We start from the raw sequence: 13,950 nt of genomic DNA on the forward strand, positions 1-13,950 counted from the left end.
AAATCTTAATTGAGCTCAACTAGACAGGGAAATAAGGCTGATGGATTCCGAATTTTCTGACACTTGGCTTGGAAGTGCCCTGCTTTTACATTTTAAAGTGTTGATGTGAAAAAACCAAGGCAACTGGAAGAAAGCTCTCCCAGTTATAAATGCGTGGTATTGCTGTTTAGCTGAGATCCCTCCTTGGGCCTGTGTTTTCTCCTGTTAAATGAGGGAGCCGGACTGTGATCTCCAAGGCACCTTTCAGGTCTCAAATTCTTTGTATCTGTGCGACAGACAAATGGTATTCTTTATAAAGTGAACAAGGGCAGGTTCTATTTGGAAAAGTTAAATTATCCAGTGCTTCAACCTAATGTTTAACATTGTAGACTATCACATTAGGTTTACGAATAGGGCAATTATCAACTAATCTAACCATGGCATTCCTCATTATTGATTTCATTAAAGAATATTTCCCATTCACGAGTTCAGCAATGCTCTCCACCCCCGACCCCCATCCTCCATCCCCCATACTGTGATTCTCTAGTAAAAAGTTAAGGAGACTTAATAGCTCATAACACATTAACTTCCATATGTGCAAATGTTAAAAAGAACAGGGAACTAGGGGTTTACGTACCTGCTTTCTCACAGATGAATCATGACATTTGGCAAGCCAATAAATTCTCTGGGCTAGTCTCATCTGCAAAAAAAAAAAAAAAGGAAGACAGGTGGAGTTGAAAGCAAGGAACATAATTCTGGAGCTATTTCCAGCACTAAGCTAGAATTCCAGCTAATCGTGTTAACTTACCATAATTAGAAAAATAATTGTACACAGAAGTTGAACTCCTGTTATGAAAAATACTGATTTTAATTAAATTACATTGATATTAGAAGTAGCAACCTTTATAAGACATTCAAAAGGTAACATTCACAAAAATCTCAAAATGATAAGATTCTCAAATTGACTATTTTAATTGAGTTGTCCAGGTAAAGTAAATATAGCATCCTTCATCCTCTAAATCTAACCGGTTACTGAAATCTGGTTGGATCGTGAGCTTTTGGATAGAAAGATCCCTTATTCCATTTTTAAATAAATGGGAAAAAATAATTCATTTCAGCCATCCAAAAAACTTTAATTTCCCCAAACATCATTAAACACTTGGCCACCTATGAAACAATTCACCAAGGATTTCTGTGTAATTTAAAGCAGAGGCCAGCACACTTTTTCTGTACAGGGACACATAGTAAATATTTCAGATTTCATGGGTTATACAGCCTCTGTCATACTTAACTCTGCCACTGTGGCATAAAAGATACCATAGAGGACACATAAACATATGGTTTGGCTGTGTTCCAATAAAACTTTATTTACAAAAATAAGTACCAAGATGGATTTGGCCCACAGGGGATAGTGTGCAAACCTCTGATATAAAGCATTTAAAATGTCAAGTGCCTAATAAATTTACTAGCAGAACATTTGTGTTCTTCCTCATGGCAACATGTGTATACTATAATGTAAGAATTGGTAACAATGAAATAAGATTTTCAATGAATAGAAACATTTAACAAAATAAAAAAGCAACTTAAAGAATAATTTGGTAGTGTAATAAACTATTTCTAAAGATGACCTCCAAACAATTCTTCTAATCTCTGTACACACATCACAAGTGGAGTCTATTTCCCCTCCTCTTGAATCTGAACAGTAGAATGGAGTGAGTGATCCCAGACCAGTTCCAGACCTAGGCCTTGAGAGATCTAGCAGGTTCTGCTTTCCTCTCTTAGAAACCAACTACCATATAAGAAATCCAATTACCCTGCTGTAGAGGGAAACCCAACCAGATCCTAGCGTTTCAGTCACTCATCCTGAGGTACCAGACGTGTCAGCCAATTGACTTTCAAGGCTCAGCCTTCTTCCCAGGTGAATGTTCCTGTATGGGTGACCCAGCCATGATCCAAGAGGATGCAAGGTGAGACAACTTTCATTTTGAGGGAATAACCTAATATATCCCAGACCACTGGACCCAAGACATTTCAATGAGGTAGCAGAACCCTGAAATGTCAGAGTTTATCCGCCACTCTGAATTGCATGTGTTCTTTCCAACATATTTTGTTTTCCTTTTGTTGTTTTATTGAACTTAGGGGTTTGAAACAACAACTGTTTTATTTGTTCTGAACTTCAAAGTTCAGGCAGGGTTCAGCTGGGTGGTTTTTCCCTTCATGTGGCAATAGCTGGGGTCTCTCATCAAAGTGCAGCCAAATTGTTGCTGAGAAATACAAGATGACTTTATTTATGTGTCTGATGACTTGGTGGGCTCAGTTGAGAGGCCAGGACCTCTTCTGCTCCATCTGTGTGGTTCTCCATGTGACCAACCTGAGCTTTTTCTCATGGTAGCTGCATCCCAAGAGCAAGCATCCCAAGCAACAAAGGCTGAGGCTGCAGATCTGTGGCCACAGGAGTCACACAGAGTCACTTCTGCTGCACTGTGTTATCTAAAATATATTAGAGGGTCAGCCCTGGATTTGAAGGAAAGAGAAAAACATTCCACCTCTTAATAGGATAGTGCCAAGGTCCATAGCATCTATGGGAGGACAATTTACTACACAAGGCATCTACGGTATGTGCTATTTCCTGATCATCAGGTCTTATCAGTATAATATCAATATAGTAGACAAAGGTGATGTCCCATTAGGTGATTGAATCATCATGGTTCCTGCGTAAATTATGACAGAGAGCTTAAGAATTGACAAAGTCCTTACATAAAGCAATAAATTCTCCCCATTCTCTAGCTTCCAAATGAAAGTGAATAACTTCAGTTGTTCCATCTATATTAGGATGAATAAAAGACATCTGTTAGAGTGATAGTTGCATATTAGGTGTTCAGAATTGGGCTCACTCACCCAATAAAAAGACCACATCAGGATTAACATTTTAGATGACCCAGTCATCTTCTACACAGGCCAAAGGGCAGGTTAAATGGGAGCATGGTGAGAATCATCACCCTGCATTTTTCAAATCATTGATGGTGACACTAATCACTAAAATTTCCCCAGGTATATGGTATTACTTTTGGTTTACTCTTTCTGTAGAAAAGGCAGTTCCAGGGGTTACCAGTTGGTTTTCATATTTTAATAGCCACGAGTTAAGAAGCCAATGACAAGATGTTGTAAATCTCCATGAAAGTGATGAAGTTCGGGTCTCTTCATCAGATCTGTCAATTTTTCATTATACAGATCAAATAGGGTCCTAGTAGGGACATCGTTTCACTGCAGGGAGGCCATGATCAGTTGTCCACTGCTAAAGATCCCTCTTAGGCAAATGACTGTGCTCACTGCTCTGGCCCTGCTGCCTGATGTGGTAACCACCGCGACCTCATTTCCAGGGTTAAGTGCTGTCGTTTGGCCTCTGGCACTTTTGGATCCTATTATTTCCATTAGGGAATTAGGGATCCTGTTTAGTGGCATAACCTCCTGACTTCACCCCGGGCTTAGAGGACATAGCTACAGTACTTTCAAAGGATTTTAGCATTTTCCTCTGCACTATTTTCTCAATGCATTAGTGAAGAGAAGGTTCTCTGGGCCCTCTCAGGACATATTTGGAGCTAGATGACTGGGTCACACATGCTAAATCCATTCCAACCATTCTGTCTCCCTAAATCTTTTAAATAAATCCTCTAAAATATATCAAAAGATCTAGCATCTGAACTTTATTTAGTGCAGGCCACAGTGAGTCCAGGATTCAACCAACCGACTAAGAACACCTTTAGAGAAACAGACTCACAGACATAGAAAACAAACTTACGGTTACCAGTGGGGGAAAGGGGTGGGAAGGGATAAGTTGGAAGTTTGAGATTTGCAGATACTAACTACTATATATAAAATAGATAAACAACAAGTTTTTACTGTATAGCACAGGGAACCATATTCAATATCTTGTAGTAACTTACGGTGAAAAAGAATATGAAAACGAATATATGTATGTTCCTATATGACTAAAGTATTGTGCTGTACACCAGAAATTGACACAACTTGTAAACTGACTATACTTCAATAAAAATATATATTTTTAAAAAAGGGAATAAAAAGAACACCTTTAGAACTATTTCCAGGTGCTCAGGAAAGTACAATGAATCCATGGTCTCTGGATTCATTATTAATAATTTTGGTCTCATCAAAACCCATATTCCTTCATGCCTGGTCTAACACCCTTGGAATTTATTATCATATTGCATAGGTTGCTGCCAATATAAATAAGCAAAATCTTGCATATTTTAAAGTGTGAAAGCCTTCTCATAAGTCAGACTTTTTACTTATTCCCAGGAATATACCAAGATCCAACTCTGTAGATCTATACCAATGGTTCTCTAAAGTTTTTTTCAGTCAGAACTGGAGGTGTGGGTTTGGGTACTACCAGTATTTGTGGGTAGAGGCCAGGGGTGCTGCTCAACATCGTACAATGCACAGGACAGCCCCCACATCAAAAATTTAAAAACTTTAGTCTAAATGTCAACAGTGATGATGTTAGGAAACCCTCATCCTACATGGAGAATATAGAGGCCAATCGACAACTATGGCTATTGAACATTTAAAAATGTGACTATTCTGAATTGAAACATGCTATAAGTGCAAAATACACACTGATATTGCATATGAAAAAGGAATACAGAATATATTAATAATTTTTATATCGATTACATGTTGAAATGATAGTATTTTGAATATATTGTGTTAAATAAAATATATCATTAAAATTTAATTTAACTATTTCTATTTACCATTTTTAATGTGGCTACTAAAAAATTTAAAATTACATATTTGGCTCACATTAGATTTCTACTGGACGGTGCTGGCCTAGATGTATAAAGAAGTGATAATAGTGAGTCAGGAGAAGGCAAATTCCTCAAATAAAGTTATTTCAAAATTTTCAAAAAAGAAATGGCCAGCCTTATACGACAGGGAAGGAGGAGTTTTTCAAAAAGCAAAAAGCGCTGTAAGATCTGTCTATCAAGATGACAGAATGATCTAAGTCTACTCAAACAGCATCACTGCAGTTCTCAAGCTCCAACACATTCTCAGTCATTGCCTTAATTTTACTCCTAGTAAATCTGTTTACTCAACTCACCTTGTAAGTCAGCTCTTCACAGCATTGATGTTTGATTTAGATATATTATCTCAGCAACTGATAAAGTTACGTTTTTAAGGCAACCATAGAAGCCTGACCTCTGAGCTGATCACATTTTTCTTTAAGCCTCTTAATGCATCTGTAAAGAGCAAACCCACCCCACAATCTTTGTATTCTCCACTTCTGCCATTCCCGTCAAAGGCTTGCCTTCAATAACCGCTTAATTTCTGATCACTACAGGCCACTTTCAAATTGAATTACAATTTACATTCAATAAAGTACATCAATATTAAATGTTCAGAATATAAGTTTTGACAATTATATCCACCTAGAAAGTGTATTTGTATTCCTTCTCAGTCCATCAACCAAAACTACCTTCACCCACTCTCACACACGCACGCACTGAGACCACCACTCTCTCATTTCTGTCACGGGAGGTTGATTTTTGCCAGTTCTTAGTCTTCATGTAGATGCAGTCATACAGTCTGTATTACTTGTGTCTGGCCTCTTTCAGCTCAGTATATACATGTTTTAGATTCACTCATGTTGTTGCACAGTTTAGTTGTTTGCTCCCTTTTATTCCTGAGGAGCATTCAGTTAAACGAATATGTCCCAATTTGTTTATCAGTTCTCCTGATGGTAGGTATGTAGGGAGTTTGCAGTTTGGGATTATTATGAATAAGGCTGTGATGAACATTCTTGTAAGAGGCATGTTATGAACATTTGTTTTCATTTGTTCACCTAGGAGTGGAATCACTGGGTCATGGGATACGTATCTTTAACTTTATAAGAAAATGTTGTATCCATCTTCAAAGTGGTTGTACCAGCAATGTGTTAGAGTTCTAATTGCTTCACCCTCTTGTCAACATTTATTACAGCCACTTTTTTATTTTAGCTGTTTTAGTGGATGTGAAGTCAAATGTGCAGGCAGGTGCAGAAATCTAGGAAGGGGGCTCGGTCTTCTACAAGCCATGGAATTGACATAGACAAAAGCCAATTGTTTGTAGGTCTCTGAGGAGCAAGGGGACACCGGCTGACAGTAACTGATAATTATATTGGTAATGGTATCTATGGCTACCATTTACAAAGCACTTACGGACTAGGCTTCAAGAACCGTGGCCTTAAGTTATAAACATGGGCTACATTTTTATGTCGTTTGACTATAGACGACTGCAGACTTCACCTTCATTTCTCTTCTGTTGTCAGCCAGCATTATGCCACACAAAGAAGTATTCTTTGATTCCTTTCTTCATAAGATTACAAGCCAAAGGGCTTTTATTTCACCTTCACAGCTAAAATATTCAATGGAGAGGGGAAAGGAGAGTCCTAGAAAGCTGAAGGAAGGATAAAGAAGGGAACCAAAACTGTGTCTGAGCTCTGTCCATCTCCAGTCTCACCTGCATTCAGCAGTAACCCCTTCTGCTTCTTCACGAAAGGGAATTCTCAAAGTCAGATCATGACACTCTTCCACAGCCACCGCTGAGTTCTGATTTCACAGGTAAACTCTAGTCTTCCCCATGAGCTGTGCTGACCTAAAAGAAGTAGACTGCCAGATATTTCTCCACCAGATATGGGTTTGTTTGGGATCAGCAGAGAATTGCAATTCAGGATCTGCAGCCATGGCTTGCCACGTGCAAGTCCCCCAGAGTAAGGAAAGGAGACGCCATCTATGGAGGGGATGAGGGAGCTGGCAGGGCTTTAGTAAATGGAATCATGGCTTTTCGTTGGCCGAGTCCTAACCTGGAAAGAAGAGACCTCTTCCTGCTGGGCTGGGCTATCCTGGCAGGATGCAAGAGCTCCCCCTTCTGGTCTCCCGACTTTATTTAATTGAGGTTTCTGTTCCTGAATTTGTTCCAGCTTCAAGCCCTCTGGGGTCTGGGCTCTAGACACAGCCTCCATGCCACAGCTGCCACCAGTCCCAGGGACCTCTTCACAGCACCCCTCACTGCCCTTCCCAGGACTCACTTCGCTCCAGGCACCCTCCAGCCTCAGGGCCTTCCCACTTGCCCTTCCCGCCCTGTGCTATTTCTCTCTCGGATGGTCGAGTGGTTCTTCCCTCTCTCCCGATCATCTTACCTGTGGGGCCTTCCCCGACCACCTGATACAACCTAGCAAACCTCAACTTCAATCTCTCATTGCCTCCTCCCTGCTACCTGATCTCTGATTCTCCAGAACACTTTCACTAGATGTCACGTTATGTTTACTTGTTGTCTCTCTCCCTCCTGCAGAATGTAAACTCCATCAGGAGAGGAATGTGGCCCATTCCATCCACTCTCACATCCAGCACTTCAGAGCAGTGCCTGGCGTCTAGTAGAGACACTTTCATGTTTTTAATAGCTTTATTCAGGTACAGTTGACACAACTGTATCATTTTGAATGGCTGAATGAATGAATAAATGAGTGAATGAAAAAAAAAGAAACATAAAAGTTAAGGAAGCAGCCCCCTGTTTGAATAAGGTACATCCTTGAGAATTACTTGCTTGAGGCTACATGTTGGAGATCATTAGAACAACTATATCATGGCTTACATAATTATCAGTAAGAAAATAGAGAGAGATTGCATAGAGAATAATAGAGAGGTGATTGTGACTTTCAAGAATCTAAAACCCACATATTTTTTTCTTTAACTCTGCACTCTGTAGTAGTTTCTTTACAACGAATAAACAATGGTGTCATCATAAAAATCCATAATTAATGCAATGTTTTTCTCTTGCGTTCTTAAGAAGACCGGCCTTTCCCATAAGAAGATTAAAAAATATATTTAAAGTCCACATAGACTGCTTTTTTTCTGGTGTAAGTGCCATAATCACAAAGTAAATCTCTGGATCTTCACTGGGGGCTCTTTGGATGTAGAGACTACTCCAAGTGTGGTCGAGGACCAGCAATTGCAGCGTCATCTGGGAATTTGGTACATGTGCAGAATCGTGGCCTCCCCTCGACCTACAGAGCCAAGGGCTGCATTGAACAGGTGATTCTTAGGAACACTGAAGTTTGAAAAGCACTATTCTAAATGGCCTTTTTGGTACTCTAGAAGGATGTCTGTGTAGGCTGATTCTGTTTGCTGAGAGGTTTATCTGGAGATTCTGAGCCTCAGGTACCTGTACCCCCAAATAGAAGGGGGAGCCCTAATCCCCCAGCTGCCAGATCTGGTTGGAGTTGCTCCCTGTTCTTTGCAGGGGTGAAATGGAACAGTAGGATTAGCAGACGGAGAGAAAGGAAAACCGGAAGACCTGCTGCCCCCTGCTGGGGGTGTTGGGAGCTGCAGGGGAATCTGGCTGAGCCCTGAATCTTCAGAGACTGTTCAGGACAAAATCAGAGCAGGAAAAAACAGAGAGGAGACTAGAGAAACACAGAGTCAAGATTTTGTGCTTCTACTTCTGTTTATTGTTCTCTAAGTCTCTCTGGTTGTTTTCCATCTCTTTAAAACATTTCCCCTACATTTCTGCTTTGTCTTTTTTTCTTCTTTGGAAAATAATGATAGTGATAATGATAAGATCTTATATATAACATGATACTATACACTATCTGGTACGTAATAGAACAATATTTTATAGAATGCAATTTTATGCCTGCTTTGCAAATGGAAAATATTCCACACTGTTCTCCCCTTTTCCTTATTGGATTATTTAAAATAGCTCTCATTTTCCATTTATTTCAGCAAATGTTGGAAGTGTGTTTGGTGCACAAAGTCATCTGCGGAGTTATTGCCCCAGTGAGGGTGGGGACGAGGCTTACTAGCAAAACCCCAGAGGCAAAAGACTGCATGGGGAGAATTCAAGAAACTAGAAACGAAAGGTAAGAGCTCCCTGCTTTGCCATGGTGGGGACTCAACAAACACAAATGACCTCCCAGACCCTGGACCATCCACTTCACTCCTTTGCCTTGAAAATGAGTATAACTTTAAAGAAAACGGGATAAGGGAAGTATGACATGTACTGTCTCAGTCTTAGCCAGCTCCATGTTTCATTCAAATTCTTCGTCTTAACCATTTGTTTCACTTCTATTTTGATTTATTTCATAAATGTTGCAAAACGAAAGTGGCTGATCAGCTTCATAGCCCAGCCACACACTGTGGACTGTGCTTTCCTCTTCTAAACGGAATTGCTGAAGAGTTGAAACAAAGAGGAAATAAACCATGGACTCCTCAAGATGTCAAGTCTCCTGACTTCTTTGACACCAACTGCGCATTTCACTCACTTTGATTGTGGGTCTCCACCTGCAGAATCCAGGACAAGAAATGGACAAAGAAGCCTTCTGGGGTCAAGTGAACTGTAGATTCAGACAATGAACAAAGATGTGCTTTAGATTCTTCAATTACTGAAACTGAATAACTCTCATTTTCTTGAAAGCAGACAAAAGCAGATTCCTAGTATTTATGTAACATTGAAATAAATGCTGGAACATTGTATTCCCATTTTTCTTTGCTTCAGGTATATTCCATTTCTCAGATATCATGAAATCTATAAATAGAAGCAGTGAATTATTTTGATTGAAAGGATAAGTTATTTTTGTTGTTGTTGACAATGTTGCGCTGTATCAGAAGTGGACACTCTGCTCAGGAATGACTTTAAGTCATTTGGTCAAGTCAGTTTTTGCCAGCTTTTTAGTTTTGCCTGTGGTAGAGTCAGCCAGGTCAGAGGAAAAGTTCAGAAAGAACAGATCCTCCACTGGCCTGACCCCAGGCCTGGTTGCTGAGGACAGAAAGGGTTCTGAGGGTAGGTCAGAATGGAGGTGGCGGGAAAAGGCTTTTGAAAGTGAATACAACTTCCAAGACAGGAAGAAAGAATGGGCCGTGACCAGGAATCTGATGAGACGTGGGATGGAAGTGGAGTCCAGCCAAGTGGCCAGATCTGAGGATTAGGTTCCAGAACCAAAAAAGCAAAATGCAGATGGCAGGAATGGAAGTCACGCCTGGACTCTCAGCCCAGGGTGAGCAGAGCCTGATTGTGCTTGCTCAGGTTTTAACCCCGCTGAGGTTGGACGAGATTGTTCACTATGGCTGTTCTTTATAAAGCTGCCTGCACTCCCTAGCCAACACTCCCCACCCCTGCAATCTAAGGGAGCCGTCGTAATTGTTCACAAGAACAAGTAAGGAAAGGGCTGGGTGTCCGCCCTCAGTGGCCCCCTCGACAGTGAGCAACTTGCGAGGTGGCAAGAAGAAACTCCTTTCTGACTGTGGTGAAAAACTGCTCTTGTGGTGTGGCTTGCGAGTTTCATTTTTGAGTATGTTGCTTTGTCAGTGGGAATAATGTTTTCCTTAAAAGCACAAGAGATTGGCATAAGAAAATAAACGACTGAAGAAAGTTGAAAACAAAGTGCATGGTTCAGCTCAGTGAGTCACAGTTCCAGGCAAAGCCTCCAGAGGTGCCACGCCTTGGGGCTCCCGCTCTGTAGACAACAGTGAGTGAGGGGAAAAACTCTCGACCCTGGAAAACAGGACAGTGAAGCTGCCCCCTGAGCTCTAGAGTGAGCAGCTCTGGCCACCACACGGTGACCAGCGACATTCCATTCCTGACACACCACAGGGAGCACCAAGCCCCAAGCACCGTCCTTAAGGAGGGATCAAGAGGCAAACTGCTCCAGAGCAGAAGAGATACTTTCAAAGTTGGGGAGAGCATTTTCCCACTAAAATCCAGGGCTTCTTCATAATCCGGCTTTAATTTACTCCTCTGACTCCATTCAGTCGTTAACTCAATACGTATTTATTGAGTGTTTACTGATCCAGGTGCTGAGGAGGTAGGAATAAAAACAGACAGTGGGGAGCAATCAATTCCACAATTTAATAAAGGAGTTTTTCGTTTTGTTTTGTTTTGTTTTTCTGTTAATGGAGGTACCGGGGATTGAACCCAGGACCTCATGCATGCTAAGCATGTGCCAATTCCACAATATGAATGTAGTCATGATCGTGCTTCAAAGGAGATGTAGCGGATGCACGGAAAGCATGAAAGAGGGCACTTGAGCTAGTTTGGGAGCTCAGCTCGGCCAGGACTGGAATTGGAAGGAAAAGCAGGTGAGAAGCAGTGGGAGAAAATGTTACAAACAGAGGGACAGCCGGAGAAATTCCCTCCCTGCCCCTCAACATTTCAGCTCTTAACATTTCACTTCTAGTTTCCTGAGAACCTGAGAAAACATGGTACATTTAAAAACAACACAGTTTGGGGTCAGTCGGTCTCATTCCAGCACTAGGACAATATGTGCGCAGCCCTGAACAGACAACTTAGGTTTCCTAGCCGTAGTCTGGTCACCCATAAAACAGGCATGATAAAGCCCAGCCCACAGTGAAAGTTAGTTCCTTCCCCCACTGGCTAATATTCATAACCTTTTGAGACTCAGTGTCTTCATTGGAAAAAAAAGAAGGAAAACCCTATATCAGGGAACTGACTTTTAAGTGGGTTCATGTCTCAACGCTGAAGTGTTACATAATTATCAGGCAGTATCACTAATCAGTCGTGAAATCTTTATGCGGCCTTCCGTATTCCAGATCCTGTAACAGTTACTGCAGGAGTGGAAGGTTCGCTGAGGCCTAGCCTTGCCCTCGGGAGGGAGTCACTGAAAGAGAAATTCATTCCTTTCCTGGTCCAGAGAGAAAAGACAGCAAGGCCAGAAGGACAGGCCTCTGTGCACTGCAGGCCCCCGAGTTCCCGGCCCTGGGCCTCCCTGGGGGATATCTGATGTCTCCCCCTCCGGCCATCATCTGAGCGCCTGCCCAGACTACCAGACCCAAGGGCCCCGGGGGCAGGGCTGCGGGATGGATTGCCAACTCCTCAAAATAAGCAGATAAAGGAATCTTACATGGAACAAAAAATGACTTGAGTGCATTTGCTCCAACTGATGGAAGAGGTTGGCAAGGACGAGGAGAGGAAAACCACTGTAGACTTCTGTGTTAGATGGAACAATCCAGATTCTCTGATTTTCAGCCCAGCCAGCCAGGCCTCCCTCTTTCAAGTTTTGTCTTATTTCCCCATTCCTTCTGAGAAGACATAAAATGAGTAAAAGGTGGAAGATTTCTTGCCCAACCATGATTCACGAGGAGCATAGCCACAGAGCAGGCAAGGCTGGCATTGCCCGGAGAAGAAGGACTTGTGGAGACAGGTCTCAGATGGATCCACCCCAGATTTTGCAAAGGAGACACCCCCTTCATGCCAAGTTCTAAGAGCTTCCAAGTTAAGGAAGAAACCATCTGCTTTCCCGTTGACAACTTGGTACAATGTACCCAGCAGGACCAGTGTGAGTAAACCGGAGGCTTCTCTGCAACATGATCCACAGGGACAATGTGGGTCCTGTTTGCAGCCTGAAGTTTGTGGCTCTCCTGGTGGCCCTGAGTCCAGAACTGCTATTCCTGGGAGCCGGAGTGCAACTTCGAGACAATGGGTATGATGGATTGCTTGTTGCAATCAATCCTCAGGTATCCGAGGACCAGAACCTCATCGCCAACATTAAGGTGAGTGGCAAATATGAAGTAAAACCATTATCCGAGTCGAATAGGCCCGTAGCCTTCTTTTAAAAGCTAACAATCCTGCCTGGTTTGTGTTTGAGCCATAGAGAAAGTGCTGTTTCGCAAAGATAACAACAAAAATGACAATTACAGCCACACTGGTTTGCTCACCTAGTCCTGTGTCATCTCAGCTCACAGTGCTGACCTAGCCCTCTTTTATTTGCTGTTGTTTACTGCTAATTTTAGCTTTCATGTTTTCCTATAGGACTGCTTTTGGGGTAGCAACCTAAAAAATAACCCCTTTGTGTCAACAAAGACCAGATGTTTGACTGGTGAATAAGCATGATTGTGCTCATTAAGATCGTGTTGCTGGATTCCATTCTGAGGGTTAGAATTCTCAGCCAGAAAGCATGAGAGTCGGGATGGAGTGCCAAAGATGGAATGCTTTCTTTCCACCTGAATGTCCTATAAAGTAATTAGCTATTTTCACCTTAATATGGTAAGGCAGGCTAATAGCTCCATTGCTTAAGAGCCTCCCTTTGGTATTGCTTCAGTGAGATCAGTGTCGTAATAAGGTGTGGCCTTGGACATGCCTGCAGGTGTGACATGAAAAGGATTTGTTCAGGTAAAAGCATAAAAGCCTTTAACAAAACTGGAAAATTATATAGGCAAGCCCAGACAGAATTACTGCCCAAAAATCTCTTCCAGATAACCATCTGAAGTTCATTTATTTTGCTCCTAAGTTTTCCCAGAGTCCAATGTTGTCCTATAATAAATGGACTCTTTCAAAATATTTTCACTGTTTTTATTACTACTTACTCAAGTGTAACCAGAAAACCAAAACATAAAGCATTTACAAGTGATGAAATAAGCTTTCCTGTCATTTGGTTGTAGGAAATGATAACTGAAGCTTCTTCTTACCTATTCAACGCCACCAAGAGAAGAGTGTTTTTTAGAAACATAAAGATTTTAATACCTGCTACATGGAAAGCTAATAATTACAGCAAAATTAAACAAGAATCATATGAAAAGGTAAGAATTCAGGATTTCATTCAATGAGCTTAACTCCAGGAAAAAAAAAAGCAGCCAAAATATAATGTGCTCAAACTTCAAAAATGAGAACTGATGTAAAAAACAAATCATTGATATTAATACACAAATAATATTATTGGAAAGGTGGTTATGCACAAAATGTGTGGAAATACGATAAACAAGTGGAAATTATGGAGTGAAAAATAAGCAGAATGCCATTGCCCAAATAGCCTCTCAGATCTCTTTACTTTGTAACTTAGTGGGTCCTTTCTGAAATTTTTGGTTAAGGACCAAGAACCAGATTTATTCTATTGAGTATAAACTGTGAAGGAAACAATTCCAATTATGATTTTCTCATTTACCACCCTGTCAGGGGCAGTCAGCA

The 13,950-nt window shown here is 41.3% G+C and overlaps 1 protein-coding gene across 1 annotated transcript in view; it reads left to right on the top strand.

Annotated features, from left to right (window-relative positions):
- The first annotated feature begins 12,232 nt into the window (after nucleotides 1-12,232).
- Nucleotides 12,233-13,950, top strand: part of CLCA2 (chloride channel accessory 2) — a 33,651-nt gene continuing 31,933 nt past the window's right edge. The window contains exons 1-2 of the mRNA XM_006190158.2: nucleotides 12,233-12,539; nucleotides 13,428-13,565. Of these exons, the coding sequence (XP_006190220.1) occupies nucleotides 12,354-12,539; nucleotides 13,428-13,565 (324 nt within the window). The 5' untranslated portion in view covers nucleotides 12,233-12,353. The remainder of the gene's footprint in view (nucleotides 12,540-13,427; nucleotides 13,566-13,950) is intronic.

Source organism: Camelus ferus, chromosome 13, assembly GCF_009834535.1.
Source record: "Camelus ferus isolate YT-003-E chromosome 13, BCGSAC_Cfer_1.0, whole genome shotgun sequence".
NCBI lineage: Eukaryota > Metazoa > Chordata > Mammalia > Artiodactyla > Camelidae > Camelus > Camelus ferus.